The 21,434-nt window shown below is 37.4% G+C and overlaps 1 protein-coding gene across 4 annotated transcripts in view; it reads left to right on the plus strand.

The window, feature by feature from the left end:
* wb (wing blister) overlaps nt 1-21,434 on the plus strand; it is a 375,780-nt gene that overhangs the window by 242,451 nt on the left and 111,895 nt on the right. For 3 of the 4 annotated variants that reach the window (XM_070092086.1, XM_070092087.1, XM_070092089.1), the window contains exons 26-31: nt 1,998-2,228; nt 5,722-5,862; nt 15,190-15,315; nt 16,088-16,261; nt 16,833-17,002; nt 20,901-21,032. In XM_070092086.1, coding sequence (XP_069948187.1) covers nt 1,998-2,228; nt 5,722-5,862; nt 15,190-15,315; nt 16,088-16,261; nt 16,833-17,002; nt 20,901-21,032 — 974 coding nt within the window. The remainder of the gene's footprint in view (nt 1-1,997; nt 2,229-5,721; nt 5,863-15,189; nt 15,316-16,087; nt 16,262-16,832; nt 17,003-20,900; nt 21,033-21,434) is intronic. The other variant, XM_070092088.1, reaches the window with a different exon arrangement.

The raw sequence follows: 21,434 nt of genomic DNA on the forward strand, positions 1-21,434 counted from the left end.
ACACTAAATGGTTCATTTTATGGCAGGCAGAACCTTAGATCTGGAGATTGTACAGGGAATCTTCACTGCCCATGTAAGCACAGTCATGCACCCAAATCATTGGGAGTGCTTGAAGGCCCTCAAACAGTACTTCTCGGAACATAAGCAAAAACAAGTGCATCATAATTTACACAGGAAAAATTCTGGAGTAATTGGTTCTAAATCTACACAATGAAATCGCTGCCTTCAAAAATAAGAGGCTTGGCAAGCAGTGCAAAAATACTCCAGTGAAAAGCAGTGGCACAGTGAGTACAGCAACCAAATAATCAAATGGGCCACCCAAAACAATATGAAGTTCAGTGAAGAGAAATTTCAACTACTCAGATATGGAAAACTTGAGAAAATTAAAACTGTCAGGGTATACGACAAATTCTAACTTTTCTTCTTTCTTTCAACGCACCGGCCGTATCCCACCAAGGCAGGGTGGCTCAAAAAGAAAAACAAAAGTTTCTCTTTATAAATTTAGTAATTTATACAGAGGAAGGGGTTACTAGCCCCTTGCTCCCGGCATTTTAGTCGCCTCTTACAACACGCATGGCTTACGGAGGAAGAATTCTGTTCCACTTCCCCATGGAGATAAGAGGAAATAAACAAGAACTAGAAAGAAAATAGAAGAAAACCCAGAGGGGTGTGTATATATACATACATATATATGCTTGTACATGTATGTGTAGTGTGACCTAAGTGCAAGAAGAAGTAGCAAGACATACCTGAAATCTTGCAAGTCTATGAGACAGAAAAAAAGATACCAGGAATCCTTCCATCAAATAAAAACTATTTATATAATAAAGCATAAAAGTAATGTAGAGGACTTGGAGGTAATAATTTCAGAGGATCTTGCCTTCAAAGACCACAACTGCTAGGAAATGATTGGATGGATAATGAGAGCCTTCAAAACTAGGGATGTCAAGCCTTTGATGATTCTCTTCAAATCTCTTGTTCTCTTTAAGCAGGAATACTGTTTTACACTAACTGCCCCTGTCAAGGCAGGCAAAATTGCTGACCTGGAGAGTGTATAAAGAACTTTCATGGCACACAAAAGTATGATAGGGCATCTAAATTACTGGGAACAGTTGAAGTCCTTTGATTTGTATTCCCTGGAATGCAGGCGAGAGAGATACATGATAATATACACTTGGAAAATCCTAGAGGGATTAGTACCAAACTTGTACATGAAAATCACTCCCTATGAAAGCAAAAGACTTGGCAGGAGATGCAACATTCCCCCAATGAAAAGCAGCGACGCCACAAGTACAATGAGAGACGACACAATAAGTGTCTGGGGCCCAAGACTGTTCAACTGCCTCCCAGCATGCATAAGGGATATTACCAATAAACCCCTGGCTGTTTTCATGAAGGCACTGGACAGGCACCTAAAGTCAGTACCTGACCAGCCGGACTGTGGTTCATAAGTCAGTTTGCGTGCAGCCAGAAGTAATAGCTTGGTTGATTAGACCCTGATCCACCACGAGGCCTGGTCTCAGACTGAGCCTCGGGGGCGTTGACCCCCGAAACCCTCTCCAGGTATAATCCCAGGACGTCTTCAAGAAGGACCTTGATGAGTTCCGCAAGAAATTCCTGATCAGTAGAGCTGATAGATGTGTCGATATTACCAACAGCCTGATTAATCAAACTGTCAACCATCAGAATTGGTGTGGGATTGGGCTGCAGGGCAGTAAACTTTGGATCTGTCTACAAGTTAACTATGGATGATGAATCTAACTACAATTTGTTCATTGTAGCTTTTAGATTTAGAAGATGTAATTTCTTTTATAGCTGAAGAAGTGATATTTTATATTGTGCATAATTTATAGTAATATATACCAGTAAAAATAAAAGCATTCTAATCAATTATACAAATCTGCAACACAAAATTATTTATTAGGTGAGGTTTATATACAGGAGTTCTATGTTTTTAATTTTTTTATTACATATACTTCATATAAATTATTTTACAGCCATGCAACTGCTCTGGAGCTGGAGCTCTAAGTCGTCAGTGTGATTCCCGCACCGGCTACTGTGTGTGTAAAGAAGGTTATGAAGGGGAACACTGTGGCAAATGCAAGTTTGGATTTTTTGGGTTTCCACTATGTATCTCATGCAGCTGCAACATGGCAGGTACCAACCCGCTTAATTGTGATAGTAAAGGACGATGCCAGTGTGATGATGGTGGACAGTGCCCATGCAAGGTCAGTACATAGTGCCACTTGTGAGTAAAAGGTTCACAAGAGAATTATTATATAATGTTTGCAAGAAAATAAAAGGGACTTCAGACTAATACTAAAAACATTTCTGTTTGCTGTTAAAGTTGATGGAAAAATCTAAGAAAAAAGTATTGCTGCAATAATAACAATGTTGATAAATTGAAAATATAATTAATATTACAGTAATCATATACTGTACTTACAAAATATATGGTACCTCATGTGGACACTAAATACATTTTAATGAAATACTAGGCACCCTATGTTAGGTAAAAGGACACAGATGCAACTAATGTGACATTTTAGTGTGGCAACGTTTTGCTCTCCAGGTGCTCTGTTAAGCTCCTGGAGAGCGAAATGTTGCAACAATAAAATGTTACTGTAGTTGCAACTGTGTCCTTTTACCTAACATTTTGTCAGTAATTGTACTTTTATTAATAATTATTGTATCTTTAAAGAAGATATGCTGTGGGGTGAATGCCATAGAGTTTCTGGACACATTAATGTAGATACATAGTAAAACATAATTTAATTACAGTGGTCCCTCGCTTTTCGTAGTTCTCGGGAATCATAGATTTCGGAAATCATGGGGATATTTTCATATAAACATGGACTTGCTAATCATAGGTTGACTCGCGAATAGTAGTTTGTCCAGGACGCGTATGCACAGTGTGAGCCGGGGCGGCCTCCCTACCATAATATTCCACTCATTTTAGTGCTTGCAAGTACTAAATAAGCTACCATTGTGTCGACAAGAGGGATTTTGAAGGGTTTGGGACTGACCCTGATGAGCCTGTCTGTTGTTAAAACAATTGTGGCACTGGGGAGTTCCATGGGGTTGGATGTGAGTTTGGAGGATGTGGAAGAATTGGTGGAAGACCACAACGAAGAGCTCACCACTGAGGAGCTGCAAGAGCTTCAGCAGGAACAGCAACAGATCGCAGCTCAGAATCTTGCTGCAGAGGAGGAAGAGAGATGGAAGAAGGTGCCTTCTTCAGAAATTAAAGAGATTTTTGCTATGTGGGGTAAGATGGAAAGATTTATGGAGAGACAACACCCTGACAAGGTTGTTGCAAGCCATGTTGGCAACATGTACAGTGATAAAGTCTTGGGCCATTTTAGGGAAGTGTTAAAGAGACGCCAGAAACAGAGCTCTCTCCACAGTTATTTTGCGAGACAGGACTCCAGTGACTCTCAAGGTGGTCCTAGTGGCATTAAGAAACAGAGAAGAGAAGCAACCCCAGAAAAGCAATTGGTATTGTAGATGAATGGTTCAAAGAACCGACATATTGTTAAATTAGACACATGTGCAACTCTTGGGTATCTTTATTGAGGAAACGTTTCGCCACACAGTGGCTTCATCAGTTCATACATAGGAGAAACTTGAAGAACAGGAGGAGAATGAGGTAATCACTTCCTCAACCTTGAGTCGATGTGGTCAGTCCATCAATCTTGAATAGAATACGGCATATGAGCGGAGAAGTAGCTTATAAACCGTATGGCAGGAGAGGTGCAGCAGTCGTAGGTGGTGTCACATTTGTTCAATGTGGAAGTAGGTCGTGCCCAAGGGTTAGGCAAGAGAAGAATTCCCAAGTATTAAGATCCCAAGAAGTTGCAGTGTCTGACAGGATTGTAGATAAATGGTTCAAAGAACTGACATGTTGTTAAATTAGACACATGTGCGACTCTTGTGTATCTTTATTGAGGAAACGTTTCGCCACACAGTGGCTTCATCAGTCCATACATAGGAGAAACTTGAAGAACAGGAGGAGAATGAGGTAATCAGTCCCTCAACCTTGAGTCGATGTGGTCAGTCCATCAATCTTGAATAGAATACGGCATATGAGCGGAGAAGTAGCTTATAAACCGTATGGCAGGAGAGGTGCAGCAGTCGTAGGTGGTGTCACATTTGTTCAATGTGGAAGTAGGTTGTGCCCAAGGGTTAGGCAAGAGAAGAATTCCCAAGTATTAAGATCCCAAGAAGTTGCGGTGTCTGACAGGATTGTAGATGAATGGTTCAAAGAACCGACATGTTGTTAAATTAGACACATGTGCAACTCTTGGGTATCTTTATTGAGGAAATGTTTCGCCACACAGTGGCTTCATCAGTCCATACATAGGAGAAACTTGAAGAACAGGAGGAGAATGAGGTAATCAGTCCCTCAACCTTGAGTCGATGTGGTCAGTCCATCAATCTTGAATAGAATACGGCATATGAGCGGAGAAGCAGCTTATAAACCGTGTGGCAGGAGAGGTGCAGCAGTCGTAGGTGGTGTCACATTTGTTCAATGTGTCTAATTTAACAACATGTTGGTTCTTTGAACCATTCATCTACAATCCTGTCAGACACTGCAACTTCTTGGGATCTTAATACAGTGGACCCCCGCATAACGATCACCTCCGAATGCGACCAATTATGTAAGTGTATTTATGTAAGTGCGTTTGTACGTGTATGTTTGGGGGTCTGAAATGGACTAATCTACTTCACAATATTCCTTATGGGAACAAATTCGGTCAGTACTGGTACCTGAACATACTTCTGGAGTGAAAAAATATCGTTAACTGGGGGTCCACTGTACTTGAGAATTCTTCTCTTGCCTAACCCTTGGGCACGACCTACTTCCACATTGAACAAATGTGACACCACCTAAGACTGCTGCACCTCTCCTGCCATATGGTTTATAAGCTGCTTCTCCGCTCATATGCCGTATTCTATTCAAGATTGATGGACTGACCACATCGACTCAAGGTTGAGGGACTGATTACCTCATTCTCCTCCTGTTCTTCAAGTTTCTCCTATGTATGGACTGATGAAGCCACTGTGTGGCAAAATGTTTCCTCAATAAAGATACCCAAGAGTTGCACATGTATCTAATTTAACAACAAAGTAATTGGTACCTGAGGTGTTAATGGAAGGGGATTCCCCTTCCAAACTGTAAACAATCCAATCTCTCTCCTCCTCCAGTCTTCCATACACTAAGAAGAATCTCCAATAAAGGTAAGTGTTATGCTGTTAATGTTTCATTCATCATTTCCCATTGTATTGTTTATGTACTACATCTATATTTCATGTAAAAAAAATTTTTGTTTTAATACTTCTGGGTGTCAGGAACGGATTAATTGTATTTACATTATTTCTTATGGGGAAAATTGATTCGCAAATAGTAGATTTCGATAAGAGTAGCAACTCCAGGAACGGATTAACTACGAAAAACAAGGGACCACTGTATTTGTATTATAATAAGGAAGAGATAATTGTAAGTTCAGTTTCAACAATTTAATATCTGTATTGAGTTGCATATGATTATAGAGCTAACTTTTACATTACTGTATTTTTTATTGCCAAGCCTCATCATTTATTACTTTTTAATGCAATATATAAATTCATGTATTTATGCTGTAAATGTAGATAATTTATAGAAGTTAAATGTAGTGTACAAACATAAAAAGTAGTAATACATAAATTATTTTTTTTCAGTCTAATGTGGTGGGTCGTAGGTGTGGTAAGTGTGTGGGCGGGACATTTGGCCTTTCGGTAAACAATCCCTCTGGTTGTACTGGTTGCTACTGCTTTCGAAGAACCAACAAGTGCATTCAGGCTGAGCTCACCTGGTCTCAGGTAGGATTATTACTTGGGGTTGAAGTTGGGTTAGGAGATGCAGCAATGAAACATTCCATTTGTGTCTTAGTATTTTTTGGGTACTTGATACTATTAGTACAGTAGTTTGATAAATGCTTTAGTAGAGTAACTTACTAATTTGCCAGTATAGTAGTTGAATGGTAAATCTTCAGATTTTTTTAATAACAGTAAATTTTAGAAAACGGCATCCTCGAGACTTAGGCAAAGCTAGTGTTTTGAAAAACTGTCTGAAATGTTATCAGTAAATGTCATGCAGAGTGCTGCTAAACAAGAAACTGCAAATATTTACTTTGGCTGCTTAGATTTTTTTTTTTTTTCAATTCTCCAACATTAAGTGTGTTATGTAATTAACCCTTAGAGAGTTTCGGCCGTACTGGTACGGCTTACGACCCAGGGTTTTTGACGTACTTGTACGCCTAAATTCTAGTGCCCTCAAATCTAATGAGAGAAAGCTGGTAGGCCTACATATGAAAGAATGGGTCTATGTGGTCAGTGTGCGCAGTATAAAAAAAATCCTGCAGCACACAGTGCGTAATGAGAAAAAAAAAACTTTGACCGTGTTTTTGGAATAAAACAGCGACTTTGCACTGTATTTTCGTATGGTATTTATTGTTGTATTCTAGTTTTCTTGGTCTCATTTTATAGAATGAAAGACATATTACAGAAATTGAGGTGATTTTGACTGGTTTTACAATGAAAAGTACCTTGAAATTGAGCACAAAGTAGCAGAAATGTTCGATTTTTATCTAAGTTCAAAAGTAAACAAATCATGCCAAGCGTCCAATACACGTCAACTGGTGAGTCTAATATTCTTTCACAAGTACGCTGATATTATTTATACCATTTCTACACTAATGCAGTAGTCTGCATAACAGTAAATCTTCTATCTTTTGTAAGAATAAAAATTCAAAGTGGAAAGCCAAAGAAATATAAGAGAGGCCTGGGGATGTGACTAACGAACAGAGAATTTGTTATTTTAGTGCCAAGAATGTCTTTTTTGTTTATTCTAGACCCTATTCAGAAATTGGCATCTTTTGAAATTTGTGTGAAATTGGCAAAATTGCTAAATTCTGACCACTTTATTGGATAGTTGAAATTGGTAAATGGGTGGTTTCTTGTACTTATTCGATAGAAAAAAATGGAGTTCTAGCGAAATAGTTATGATTTTTGTCAACTAGTACATCGGAATTGGCCGAAAATATGGCTCAAAGTGGGCAAAATCGCCGATGCGTAAACATCGTCAAGACCACTAACTTCGCGAGAGCATAATTCCGTAAGTTTTCCATCAAATTTCATACTTTTGGTGTCATTATGATCGGGAAAAGATTCTCTATCTTTTCATAAGAAAAAATCATTTTTTTTTTTTTTTTGAAATTTGTCCGACCCTGAGAACAAGTTTCAGAGAGGGCGTGTCGACCCTCAAAGGGTTAAGACTATTTATATTTTGTGCTTATGGTAAGATAAAGTTTTGATGAAGAAAAAAAAAATAATGAATAACCCAACATAACTTAACCTAAATTTTGAGCTAAATTCTAGGTTATGTTTGGTTTGTTTAGCTTTTTCATTTTTTGGTTATTAAGGAAATTCCTGTTTTTTCCATAGGCCCAAAATGTAACTGTTTACATTGCAAACCCACTTAACTGTGAAATTAACATGTTAAAACTCGAGTAGCTAAAGTAAATATTAAGCAAAAAGTCAAAAGAATTTTTCAACAGTTTGCTCACAGAACCCACTTATTAATAAACAACGTAAGTCGTTGCCGAAGTTTATCTCGAAGCTAAAATAATTATTGACCAGAAACAGTGCTTTGATATACTGTCCTGCTTTGAGGAAGAGAAGGAAAATCATGATAGGGAGGGACTGAGGAGTGGAAAGAGGGAGGGGGAGAAGTGAGGAAGGGACGGAGGAGTGAAGGGAGGGAGGGATGGACGGAGCTGAAATAAAGAGGGCAGAGAGAAGCAGTATTTAAACACTACTGAAAGATATTTTGCCAGTTAATTGCTTTATTAATTTAATTCAGAGGTGATGTACAAAGAAGTTGAGGTAATCAGTCCCTCATCCTAGCAGTCTTGATGCTCATGAAGACTTAAGGTACTGAACACTGGCTGCTAGGGTGAGGGACTGATTACCTCATCTTCCACTGTATTGCATGAATATTTCTGCAAGTCTGAGGGACTGATTACCACTATTTCTGTCTTCGTGTGTAACATGTCTAAATCCTCATCTTGTGTTGGTATTGTATACCAGTGTTGTAATGATCACAAACCTCTGTGGGCCACCCTCACTCATGTCCTTGTCTATTTACACAAAGTAATAGCTTAAGAATTGAATCGATGAATAGTGTATTTACAGAAGGTACTGGTGGAGGTGTTCTCATGGACAGGACCAGAACTTGTTAACCTAGAACCTGTGATCGACATTAAAGGAAACATTTCACCATGAGTTGCTTCTTCAATCCTCTTCTGGACTGAAAAAGCCATTCGTAGCAAAACACTTTTCTTGAATAAATATCTCAAATGGTACCTAAGTGCTTTGAACCATGTCTTGTCTGTATTACCATACCATTTATAGCACTTCCAATTTCTGTAAACATTATCTCCAGCAGTCTCTCATTTTAGCCCTGATGATGCAAAAGATGTGAAAACACAGCATATATTGATTAAGACACCTGTGCAACACTTGAGTATCTTTGTGAAGATGTTTCACCAAAAGTAACTTCATCAGTCTAATACAGAGTAATCCAGGTGACAGTGAGAGACTTTAAGGAGTTTGAGGTGATCAGTTTCTCAGCCTTGAAAGGTGTTCAGTCCATCAGTCTTGATTCATCAACACATGTGTGGCATTGGATGTGGTGGGTAAGGTTAATTCATGGACAGGACAGTAAGTGAATTGCCCCTAAGTGCAAGTCATCTAGGTAGCAGGCCTAATTTCTCTGGTTTAAATATCATTTGACAAATTGGCAAGACATTGCCATGAGGTAAAGTGTTTTCAGTAAAAATAACATGTTAAAATGAGCAGCAAAAACACTACTTAAAGTCTTGGTACAGGTAATCAAAACTACTTTTGAATACAGAGGAAAGAAAAACCATTGTCTAGTTTTGCATATCACTTTTGTATGGTCCTACCTTCACTACTCTTATTCAAGCATAGAAGCCACATCTTTAAAAATGTATTTAATAATTTGAAAGAGCTCAACATGGCAATGAAAATAATTCAAGAAATAAGTTGGTTTACTTACTAGAATTAACTGAGGGCTATAGACCAAGCACCCTCCTAAAGAGGTTCCTTGATGCTGGTGAGGAGCTCTTGATCTAAGGAATATGACAAGTCATTTCCTTCCTTGGATTGAATCTGATTGCCTCTTATTCCCCAGGTACTATATAACCACTACAGGTTTAGCTCTTTCTGTAAATATAATATATTAGTAGTAATCACAATAATAATAATAGACCTGACCATTCAACATTTAAGGTATGATTGGGTTAATTGTGGAGACAGTTAAGGATTCGAACACAATGGATAATGTTAACTCTGATTACGTCTTCAAGAAATCTAATCTGACAAATACAAGGAGTAAAAACTTCAGAAACTCCAAACTGCACACTGTTACAGACAGTAAATTCTTCCACCATAGAATAATGACCTTATGAAGCAGATTGAGTAATCTGCTTCATAAGCAGATTGACTAATCTGCTGCCTAGACCCAGCTGTAGTTAAAAGTTCTTCAGGAAGATTTTATCAGTAAAATAGAGGGAGACCTTGCACAAGCTGCAGCATTTGTACTTACTACCAGGCCACTAAAGAGGGTAGCAGACACGTAAATGCAGCTTAATAAATCATTTAGGATTGCATCATGTTAGTTATTTATTACATATATGAGATAGCAAAACTCTGAATTTGAGTGAGTGGAAATATTCTCAGATTTCAGATGAATATCTTCACAGCAAGAATTTTGAAGTGCATATAGCCTTTTATAGTTCCATCTTGGGTATATAGCTTTGACTTGTTTATGAACATAAAAAATATTTCATCTGGAAAGCTGCAGAAACTGTTGTGGACATCTGAACATATGAATAAAAGATTATCTATTATGAGAAATACAGTGAAGAAAATATCTTAGAATGCAGATAGAATATAAAATATTCGTAATAAATTTTCCAACACACTTAACTCAAAAAAAAATTTTGTTTTGTACTAGGAAGGTCTCTGCTCTTTCGGTATTTATTCCTTTGCACAGTGCATGTAAATTATTTTTTAATGGGTTTCTACATTTAACAATGCTTTTCTCTTTTAAGCTTAAAGAAAATTAGCATCACATTGTGAATATTGCCTTAATCTTAGCTCTGTATTATATTTATATTGGCTTGATGCTGTATTCATTTTCTATTACAATATATAATGGCATTTGGGTTTGCTTCATAGTGAAGTGTTTGTATTATTTATTATATTGAATGACTTAATAAACAAGTCATCTACAGAGCACTTTATATTTTTGTACAGTATATATATTTTTTGGACTTGGTGCAAATAACTCTATATGCTCAACAATAACTCACGTGCAGACAGAAACTTAGGAAATTGATTGATCTGTATATGTATTTTGATCCCCTTCTGGGATCATCTTCAGCAGAAGAGGATCCCAGAAGGGAATCAGGATATACACAGATCAGTCACTCTCCTGAGTTTCTGTGTACATGTGGGTTATTACTGATCACTGATAAATGTTCATTACACTTTAGTTATTCATAACTCTTTATGGTGAAGGAATTAACCTAATGTAGTCTTGAGATGTTAAAATGAAAGAGGAAATTCCAGGAAGCTTGAGGGTTACTGTTGTTCAGAAAAGTGTGGGTTTAAGTATGTTAATACTTGTACATGTTTGCAAGCAATTAATAAATTCAAAAATAAAAGTAGATGATGATTTGGTCCATCCTGGTCTAGGTATAGTATCTTGTTTTTGGGTAATGTGTTATGGCACTGCATTCATTAGATGAATATGTTTTATTAACTGATTAGAAAAAAAGAGTGGTTTTTATGCTTTAGGTTAATAAGTGTCTTGAAAAGTCAATCAGTTTAATATACAGTATATACAGTACAATGTTCAGACCTTGAACCTGACTACTGTATTAAGTAAAAGTTTTAGTACACATGTAATAATACTGTGTGCAGCATTTTTTAAGTCTTCTAGAGTGACTATTTAATGTTGATATGTGGCTGATTCTGTTTAGAAAAATTTTTATCAGAGTAGATATGGTCAAACATGACTTATAATGTTACTTTTGCTCTCAGAATAGCATTGGCAGTAATTAACCTCTTTTAAAATTCCCTCTTTTGTTGATTACAAAATGTCATAAGTGGCTCTGACCTGCTCAACACTCTTGAATTATTAAATTTTGTCAGTGCAGTTTTTTTCATTTATAATGCTCTTGCATTTCATTTCATCACCATCAATACCTAATTCCCTCTTTCAACAGCATAACTCTGTATTACAATTTTACTTTTTTAATTTACATTTGTGCTCTACTGATGTTATCAGTGAATTCCTAATTGAGTTTGTGCTTTTTTTGTGCATCTGAATGTTTCATCATTTCCATCATCATTAGCAAAAGGCATTAGCTTCAAATTATTAACGATAAATGCAGCAGCGAGGAGGCGGTTGGAGGCAGTGGAGATGTCCTGTCTAAGGGCAATGTGTGGTGTAAATATTATGCAGAAAATTCGGAGTGTGGAAATTAGGAGAAGGTGTGGAGTTAATAAAAGTGTTAGTCAGAGGGCTGAAGAGGGGTTGTTGAGGTGGTTTGGTCATTTAGAGAGAATGGATCAAAGTAGAATGACATGGAGAGCATTTAAATCTGTAGGAGAAGGAAGGCGGGGTAGGGGTCGTCCTCGAAAAGGTTGGAAGGAAGGGGTGAGGGAGGTTTTGTGGGCGAGGGGCTTGGACTTCCAGCAAGCATGCATGAGCGTGTTCGATAGGAGTGAATGGAGACGAATGGTATTTGGGACCTGACGATCTGTTGGAGTGTGAGCAAGGTAATATTTAGTGAAGGGATTCAGGGAAACCGGTTATTTTTATATAGCCGAACTTAAGTCCTGGAAATGGGAAGTACAATGCCTGCACTCTAAAGGAGGGGTTTTGGGATATTAGCAGTTTGGAGGGATATGTTGTGTATCTTTATACGTATATGCTTCTAAACTGCTGTGTTCTGAGCACCTCTGCAAAAACAGTGATTATGTGTGAGTGAGGTGAAAGTGTTGAATGATGATGAAAGTATTTTTTTTGGGGGGATTTTCTTTCTTTTTGGGTCACCCTGCCTCGGTGGGAGACGGCCGACTTGTTGAAAAAAAAAAAAAATATCATTACATCTGCATGACAATATACAGTGCTTATTTCAAGGGATGTATTTAGGAGTTTAAATAACTAATTACATGTAACAGCAATTTTTATGTAACAAGGTGAATTAAAAGCATGTTTTACCACTAACATTTTTTTCTCTCATTACAACTGCCTGGTAATTCAAACCCACATCCTCATCACTACCTGTCATTTAATACTACAGTATTTTTAACGTTGGGTTATACAGTCATGCCAGTTGCATGTAATTTTTGTTTTGCTTTTGCCATATGGAAATAAGTCACTTTGACTTTTAATTTTTTTAAAATGCTGACCATCTCCCACCAAGGTAACATGATCAGAAAAAAAAGAAACACCTTCACCATCATTCACATTATCACTGTCTTGCCCGAGGCACTCAGATATGACATTTACACATATGTCTAAATATGATAATTATATTTTTGTGTACCTGTACCTAAATAAACTTAATTATTGTTAAAAACATTGGGGTCCAAAAGTTGTAGTCTCTCTTGTTCATAATTTACATTCTCATTAATAAGAATTCTCATTGGATAAAGCGTCTTCAAACTCCATGTGATTTTCATCGAAATTTAATATTTGGTCGAGTGATTATTGTACTGATCTAGTAACCCAACAGTCCTGAGTTACAATCTTTCTGGGTAGGCCATGCTACTTTCTGATTTGGTTTAGGATAGTTTTTGAAGTATAACCATATCTTAAATGGCTTGTAAAAAGTAGTTTGTAAATATTCAGAAAATAAAGATACATATACTTTCCTATTAGTGGTAGACTTAAATACTATTGGTCTTTGACCTACTGGTTCTGTATGTATTTACCAATTTGATTAAGAATTTAATTTTTTGCTGTACCAAAAGAATCTGGAATTAGTTACATATTTACTCTTTCTGTCTCTACCAGTCTATCATGGTAGCATCTATGTTCAGTACTTTGCATTTCACATGATATAAGGTAGTTCAAGCATATAGCCTTACTGTAAATTAGGGATGTTATATTTTTTTCACATTTTTAATACAGCAGTGTTTCATCTTGTGATAACTTTTGCCAGTCTTCTTTTCTTTGTTTCATTCTGACAGTCCTCCGTTGACAAAACAAAACTCTTAAGCTCGTTTATTTTTTCAGTCTTAATTTGGATGATTTCAGGTTCCAGAACCTTATATTTCTTTTCAAGTTAGTCCTAGACCTTGCTTGTCTCAATTAAGTTGGTGCTTGAAGAGTTGTCATAATTGCTGAGAAGTTTATTAATCACTGCACAATGAGTATTAAAGAAAATTCAAGCACAGAATGCATAATATAGGTATGAATCGCATATGATTCCTCCCTTTTCATATTATTGTAGTCAGGATAGTCAGAAATTTCTTCTTGTATTGACATAAATGCACAGTCCTATGAACAGATATGCATGACACCAGAGCTGGCATTGGGGATTTTATAAAATGTGATCTGTGGCATCAGTGAGATCTAATACAGTCAAGTGGACTCGGTAAGAGCTTTAGTTTGCAATTTCTTTAATGCCTCTGGCAAAGTGGGTTAGCAGTCCTTGTAACTAGTCCTATTGCCCTCATGTCTATTATTATAAAGTGTTTCAGTATATTCTTAATAAAAAGATACTTTGCATATAAACATTGAAGCATTATAAATGTTTGATTATGAGCATGAGTTCCCTAATGCCCATTGTGCTGTTGATCACTTCAGTCATGTTTAGTTAACCTTTCCAAGCTGCTCTTTCAACTTTCATCTACAAAATAATTTTCAGTTTCTTTTGATAGTTGCTTGGCCCATCTTTCTCTAGTTATAGTTTTCTGTAAGGTTCCATTCTGTTCATTAGATCTTCCTCACTGTGTGTGTGTGTGTGTGTGTGTGTGTGTGTGTGTGTGTGTGTGTGTGTGTGTGTGTGTGCTCACACGTGTGCATGTGTGTGCGCATTATATAAATAAAAGTGTTATCCACTTTTCTGCTGATGCTCTACTTTGCATTCTTCTCTATACTTCAGCCATGGCCTTTTTGGGACTCTTCCTGAATTTTCTACTTTGCAGTTTATTTCTCTTATGTCTAATCATACTTTCTTCTCTCTGGGGCAACTGTATTTTATACAAACTTCGTATCGTTGATGGTAATCAATTTCCGAAAAGTTGATGAATAAGACATGCACAACACTCTGGTATCTTTATTACCAAAATGTTTCAGGTGAGAAGCAGGCTCCTCGGTTGAATACAGGAGAATATAACATTGGTACATTGGAAGTCTTTTGCACAGCCTACTTCCACTAGTGGGCCACACTCACCTGTGATGTCACTGCCAGCTGCAACACCTCACTTCTGTTACAGTAAATAAGATCTAGCTGCATGCCTCTACTGTAGGCCAAGGGATTGACCATCTCCTATCAAGGCTGAAAGACTGATCACCTCAAAATTAGTTCTAATGTCTCTAGAGTTATATCATGTTCACCTGTGTTTGACTGAAGAAACCTGCTGCACAGGCAAAACCTTTCAGCAATAAAGATACCCAAATGGTGCATGTTTCTATTGTTTATTCAAACTTGTGTTGGTTAACATGTTTTGTTAATAGCTTAGGCATTACATTAATCTCTGACTTTTGTTAGAATAGGTCCTCCAGAAACTTTCCTGTGATCTTTTTTCCTTCCAGTCTTTCAAGAAGTGATTGTAGAGTTATCTACTGGAGAATAGGCAATCTTCTTTGTTTTCACTAACCAGCTGCTTTGCATTTACTGGAACCTGTTCTATATTTACAGTATTATACATACATTTTTCTTGTCATGAGCTTTTACTATTACATACATATTATTGTCCTAAATTTATACTTCATTAAAAAGTGTCCCTCTTCACCACATCCATAAATACATCAACTACTATTCTCTCATAACCTTCTGAATAGCCTCACATTCCGCACCATCCTCATCACCACCTTTACAGCTACGGATGTGGGGTCGGCGGGTACTGACCATCGAGTACCGAAAGCCTGTGGCTGGAGAACGACCTTTTCGCCCGCCTTTTGTGGTAGTCCATCCCTGGAACACGCAGGAGATATGCTATATCAATGTAATTACTGAAACTTGTAAACCCCCATACATGCTTTACTTTACTCTTCATGCAGTATCTGATTATGCTTTTATTTATATGCTTTTAGTGTTGTAGTTTCCCCTCAGGTGTGTTCTGACATACTGCTCACTGTGGAGGCTGTTATTATATTTATTTGTGTTTTGTCCAACAGGTCTATGAAATACTATGCCATGCGCCTATTATGCTTTATGTTTAGCTAAATGTATATTTGAATGATTCGCTGTCTGCAGCCTGTTTTTATTGCAACGAAGAAGCTGCTTTTTGAAATCTTATATTTTATTGTGATCTTAAAACATTTATAGAAACCAATTACAGTACTTTCATCATATTTTATTTATTATAGATATATGATGATAACATCATTGTAGAAATATTTTTATTAATTTTCCTTCATTACACTGCAGTCATTGCAGATATATTATTGATTTTGCTAGAAAGAATATATTTTGCTATATAAATTCTGGGTACATGCTAAAATGTGTGTATCCATATTAAGAAAAATCTATTATTTCTCTCTTAATTACAGAATGCTCTGCATGCTTTGGCTTGTCCAGTTGTAATATCAAAATACGTAATACTTCAGTTTATGATTTTTTTTTTTATAAAACCTAACTGCAAAAGAATCATAAAATTTTTGATATGGAATTATGTACTGTTATTTCTCTATATTTTTAATCGAGTTGATGTTTGCTCCATGGAACAAACCATGGCCTTAAGGATGTAGCATAATATTTTTCTGTTGCTTTAACAGTTAGCTCTTCCTGGGGAGAGAACTCTAAACTTTGAAGATGGTGAAACAAGACTCAACATAACAAATCAGCTACATGTCATCCCTGGCACTGAAGGTCATGTCACCATTGGTTCCTCACTACTTTTTGAGGCTCCACTTTACTGGCAACTGCCTCGAGAATTCATGAGAGACAAGGTTGGTTTAAACACTGCTTTATAACCTTTTTTATTTTTTTTTTTCCAGCAGTAAGTTTAGAATAAGGTAAACAAAAGCTGGAAAATTTTTTTTGGAGTCATTGTTTAGGGTACCAAAGGATTATTATTATAATCATAACTAAGCACTAAACCTATGAGGGTCATACAACAGGGTACTAAAGAAGATTGTCATCATTGGGGCTCTAAAAAAATAAATTAAGCGATTTTAAGCTTGTTTGCATATTATATTTGTGGGAATGTGCAAAAGCTGTAGAGGTCATACAGTGTCTAATAAATGGAAGGTAATTGGGTTTGATCGAAGGAAGGGGAGCATAGCTCAAATTCTCTAGACCAAAAGCCCTTTATCAGAATCATAGCACCCTTGACGGGTACAGAAGTAATGAGACATACTGTAAAACATTAATATTGGGAAAACAACAGGTGGTTATCAAGTAACTAGAGGAATGTATAGTAATAGAAGTATTGGGTATGTTTAACTAGAATTTTTAACCAGATATGGAGTGAAACAAAATGGAAAAGGCTCAAGAAATTGATTAATAATTTTTTTTCAGGTCAGATCATACAATGGTTATTTAAGATTCAAAGTTCACAGTGAAGGAGACAAGAATTTTCCAGAGCACATTCTTCAGTCTTACCCGCTGGTTTCACTGCAGGGCAACTGGAAGCTTGTGTTGGAATATTACTCCCCTGCCATATCTCCTGATGGACAATATGAAGTCAAGTTGGTTATTGTTGATAGTTTTTGTAGTATATTTATTATATATACATAATATCTTATCTTATTTAGATAAGGCTAAGGAGGTCTTTGTGGCATTTATGGATTTGGAAAAGGCGTATGACAGGGTGGATAGGGGGGCAATGTGGCAGGTGTATGGTGTAGGAGGTAGGTTACTGAAAGCAGTGAAGAGTTTTGCGAGGATAGTGAGGCTCAAGTTAGAGTATTTGGGAAAGAGGGAAATTATTTCCCAGTAAAAGTAGGCCTTAGACAAGGATGTGTGATGTCACCGTGGTTGTTTAATATATTTATAGATGGGGTTGTAAGAGAAGTAAATGCAAGGGTCTTGGCAAGAGGCGTGGAGTTAAAAGATAAAGAATCACACATAAAGTGGGAGTTGTCACAGTTGCTCTTTGCTGATGACACTGTGCTCTTGGGAGATTATGAAGAGAAGTTGCAGAGATTGGTGGATGAATTTGGAAGGGTATGCAAAAGAAGAAAATTAAAAGTGAATACAGGAAAGAGTAAGGTTATGAGGATAACAAAAAGATTAGGTGATGAAAGATTGGATATCAGATTGGAGGGAGAGAGTATGGAGGTGGTGAATGTATTCAGATATTTGGGAGTGGACGTGTCAGCGGATGGGTCTATGAAAGATGAGGTGAATCATAGAATAGATGAGGGGAAAAGGGTGAGTGGTGCACTTAGGAGTCTGTGGAGACAAAGAACTTTGTCCTTGGAGGCAAAGAGGGGAATGTATGAGAGTATAGTTTTACCAACGCTCTTATATGGGTGTGAAGCATGGGTGATGAATGTTGCAGCGAGGAGAAGGCTGGAGGCAGTGGAGATGTCATGTATGAGAGTATAGTTTTACCAACGCTCTTATATGGGTGTGAAGCATGGGTGATGAATGTTGCAGCAAGGAGAAGGCTGGAGGCAGTGGAGATGTCATGTCTGAGGGCAATGTGTGGTGTGAATATAATGCAGAGAATTCGTAGTTTGGAATTTAGGAGGAGGTGCGAGATTACCAAAACTGTTGTCCAGAGGGCTGAGGAAGGGTTGTTGAGGTGGTTCGGACATGTAGAGAGAATGGAGCGAAACAGAATGACTTCAAGAGTGTATCAGTCTGTAGTGGAAGGAAGGCGGGGTAGGGGTCAGCCTAGGAAAGGTTGGAGGGAGGGGGTAAAGGAGGTTTTGTGTGCGAGGGGCTTGGACTTCCAGCAGGCATGCATGAGCGTGTTTGATAGGAGTGAATGGAGACAAATGGTTTTTAATACTTGATGTGCTGTTGGAGTGTGAGCAAAGTAACATTTATGAAGGGGCTCAGGGAAACCGGCAGGCCGGACTTGAGTCCTGGAGATGGGAAGTACAGTGCCTGCACTCTGAAGGAGGGGGTATTAATGTTGCAGTTTAAAAACTGTAGTGTAAAGCACCCTTCTGGCAAGACAGTGATGGAGTGAATGATGGTGAAAGTTTTTCTTTTTCGGGCCACCCTGCCCTGGTGGGAATCGGCCAGTGTGATAATAAAAAAAAATATATCTTATGCTTATGGGAGATTCTAAAGAAAAATTGCAAAGGTTAGTGGATGAGTTTGGGAGTGTGTGTAAAGGTAGAAAGTTGAAAGTGAACATAGAAAAGAGTAAGGTGATGAGGGTATCAAATGATTTAGATAAAGAAAAATTGGATATTAAATTGGGGAGGAGGAGTATGGAAGAAGTGAAAGTTTTCAGATACTTGGGAGTTGACTTGTCGGCAGATGGATTTATGAAGGATGAGGTTAATCATAGAATTGATGAGGGGAAAAAAGGTGAGTAATGCATTGAGGTATATGTGGAGACAAAAAACGTTATCTATGGAGGCAAAGAAGGGAATGTATGAAAGTATAGTAGTACCAACACTCTTATATGGGTGTGAAGCTTGGGTTGTGAATGCAGCAGCAAGCAGGTGGTTGGAGGCAGTGGAGATGTCCTGTCTAAGGGCAATGTGTAGTGTAAATATTATGCAGAAAATTCGGAGTGTGGAAATTAGGAGAAGGTGTGGAGTTAATAAAAATATTAGTCAGAGGGCTGAAGAGGGATTGTTGAGGTGGTTTGGTCATTTAGAGAGAATGGATCAAAGTAGAATGACGTGGAGAGTGTATAAATCTGTAGGGGAAGGAAGGCGGGGTAGGGGTCGTCCTCAAAAATGTTGAAAGGAAGGGGTAAAGGAGGTTTTGTGGGCGAGGGGCTTGGACTTCCAGCAAGCTTGCATGAGCGTGTTCGATAGGAGTGAATGGAGACGAATGGTATTTGGGACCTGACGATCTGTTGGAGTGTGAGCAGGGTAATATTTAGTGAAGGGATTCAGGGAAACCGGTTATTTTTGTATAGCCAGACTTGAGTCCTGGAAATGGGAAGTACAATGCCTGCACCCTAAAGGAGGGGTTCGGGATATTAGCAGTTTGGAGGGATATGTTGTGTACGTATCTTTATACATATATGCTTCTAAACTGTTGTGTTCTGAGCACCTCTGCAAAAATAGTGATTATGTGTGAGTGAGGTGAAAGTGTTGAATGATGATGAAAGTATTTTCTTTTTGGGGATTTTCTATCTTTTTAGGTCACCCTGCCTCAGTGGGAGACTGTTGACTTGTTAAAAAAAAAAAAAAATCTTTAAGGACTGGTTGTCTTTGCATCATGCATTAGAACAAACTGCCAAGATAAAAGGAAGTGCTTCATATCTCTTGTCTATATATTTGATGACTTACCTCTCAAAAATCTCTATTCTTGTGCATTCCACAATTTTTTAGGTACCTTCATGTACCATCATATTCACAAAGTAGTAAACCAGTGTAAGCATATCGTGTATTAAAAAATCTGAAGTTGGATTTGAAACATTCCTCGTGCTGGTCTGGTTATCATTTAGTTGTACTTGACACAAAGAATGCTTGGAAATGAACATGCATAAATGATAGAATAGGAAGGGACACAAAAAAATAGAAAGGGTGAAAAAAGTGGAAAAAATGTGAGGCATTATTTACTGAAAAGGAAATGCAGTATGGAGGTGAAGAAAATGGAGGGGAAGTGGAACAGAATTCTTCCTCTGTAAGCCATGCGTGTTGTAAGAGGCGACTAAAATGCCGGGTGCAAGGGGCTAGTAACCCCTTCTGTATAAATTACTAAATTTAAAAAGAGAAACTTTCGTTTTTCTTTTTGGGCCACCCTGCCTTGGTGGGATGCGGCCGGTTTGTTGAAAAAAAAAGTACATGTACAGGCACAGTACTCATAAATCATAGCAGGTTCAGATACTGTACTGTGTGATGTAATTTTTACTTGGGGGTTTTGCTCTTGTGCAATTTTTTTTTTTTTTTACCTCATGGGTTTTGTCCTGCCAAGGTAGGGTGGCCAAAAGAAACACATTTATTATTATTATTATTTCAATCACTATCTTGCCAGAAGTGTGATGACATCACATTTCAGATTACCCTTTGACTGTGACATCCCAGTCTCTCCTTCAGGGTGAATGCATTGTCTTTCTCATTTCAAGGACTCAAATCTGGCTAATCAGTTTCCCCTGAATCCCTTCATATTTTTAAGAAATGCTGTATGCCAAACCTCAGGATTATTAAGAGCTACACCAGTAATTGGAAAGTATGTACCACATGTGTTAGCAGACAAAGGGGAAACAAAAGAGAGACAAACTGGAACCTGCAGTCTCAAGTGGATGTTCTGTTGGCAGGATTCATGAGGTTACCTAATGAATGAAAGATTAACAGTCATGTGTCATTAGTGAGGAGCTAGTTGCTGAATAAAAAGCAAAACTTGTCCTTTAAGTCTTTTTGTGAAATATGTAAATAGGAGGCATAAAAACACCTTTAAATTCATTTCCATTTTAAAAATATTAATAATTATGAAATATAACTTCAGGTTACGTGAGGATTATTGGCGGTTGAAAAACAAACCACAGAAAGTTACTCGTGAAATGATGATGATTGCTTTACAAAACATCCAGCACATTCTCATACGTGCAACTGATGCTGCAGATGCAACATCTGCATCGTAAGTATTAAGTTAGTGATGCATTACCTGTAATTATATCTTTTCCCCCTAGCATTTGTTTTATGTATTCCATTAATGAGGCTATTATTTTTCACAGTTTTTTTTTTCTTCATTTTAAAACACTCAGACTAATTTTTGTTCCTCTTCTTAACACCTCCAGTATTACTAGTATTCTTTTTTATGCTGTGGTTAATATCCAGAGACAAGATAGGGTGATAAAAAGAAAAAAAAAGTGAACATAAAAAATAGGTGGTTGGAGAGTGAGATGGCAGGGTGAAATTCAAACTATTGAAACTGAATAGATAGAAATGGAAAAATAAAGGTAGTCACTGTGATAGGTGGTGAACCTTCAGAGTGAAAGTGGAAATAGATACAAAAAATTAAACACAAACAGGTAGAAGG

Source organism: Cherax quadricarinatus, chromosome 38, assembly GCF_038502225.1.
Source record: "Cherax quadricarinatus isolate ZL_2023a chromosome 38, ASM3850222v1, whole genome shotgun sequence".
Taxonomy (NCBI): Eukaryota; Metazoa; Arthropoda; class Malacostraca; order Decapoda; family Parastacidae; genus Cherax; species Cherax quadricarinatus.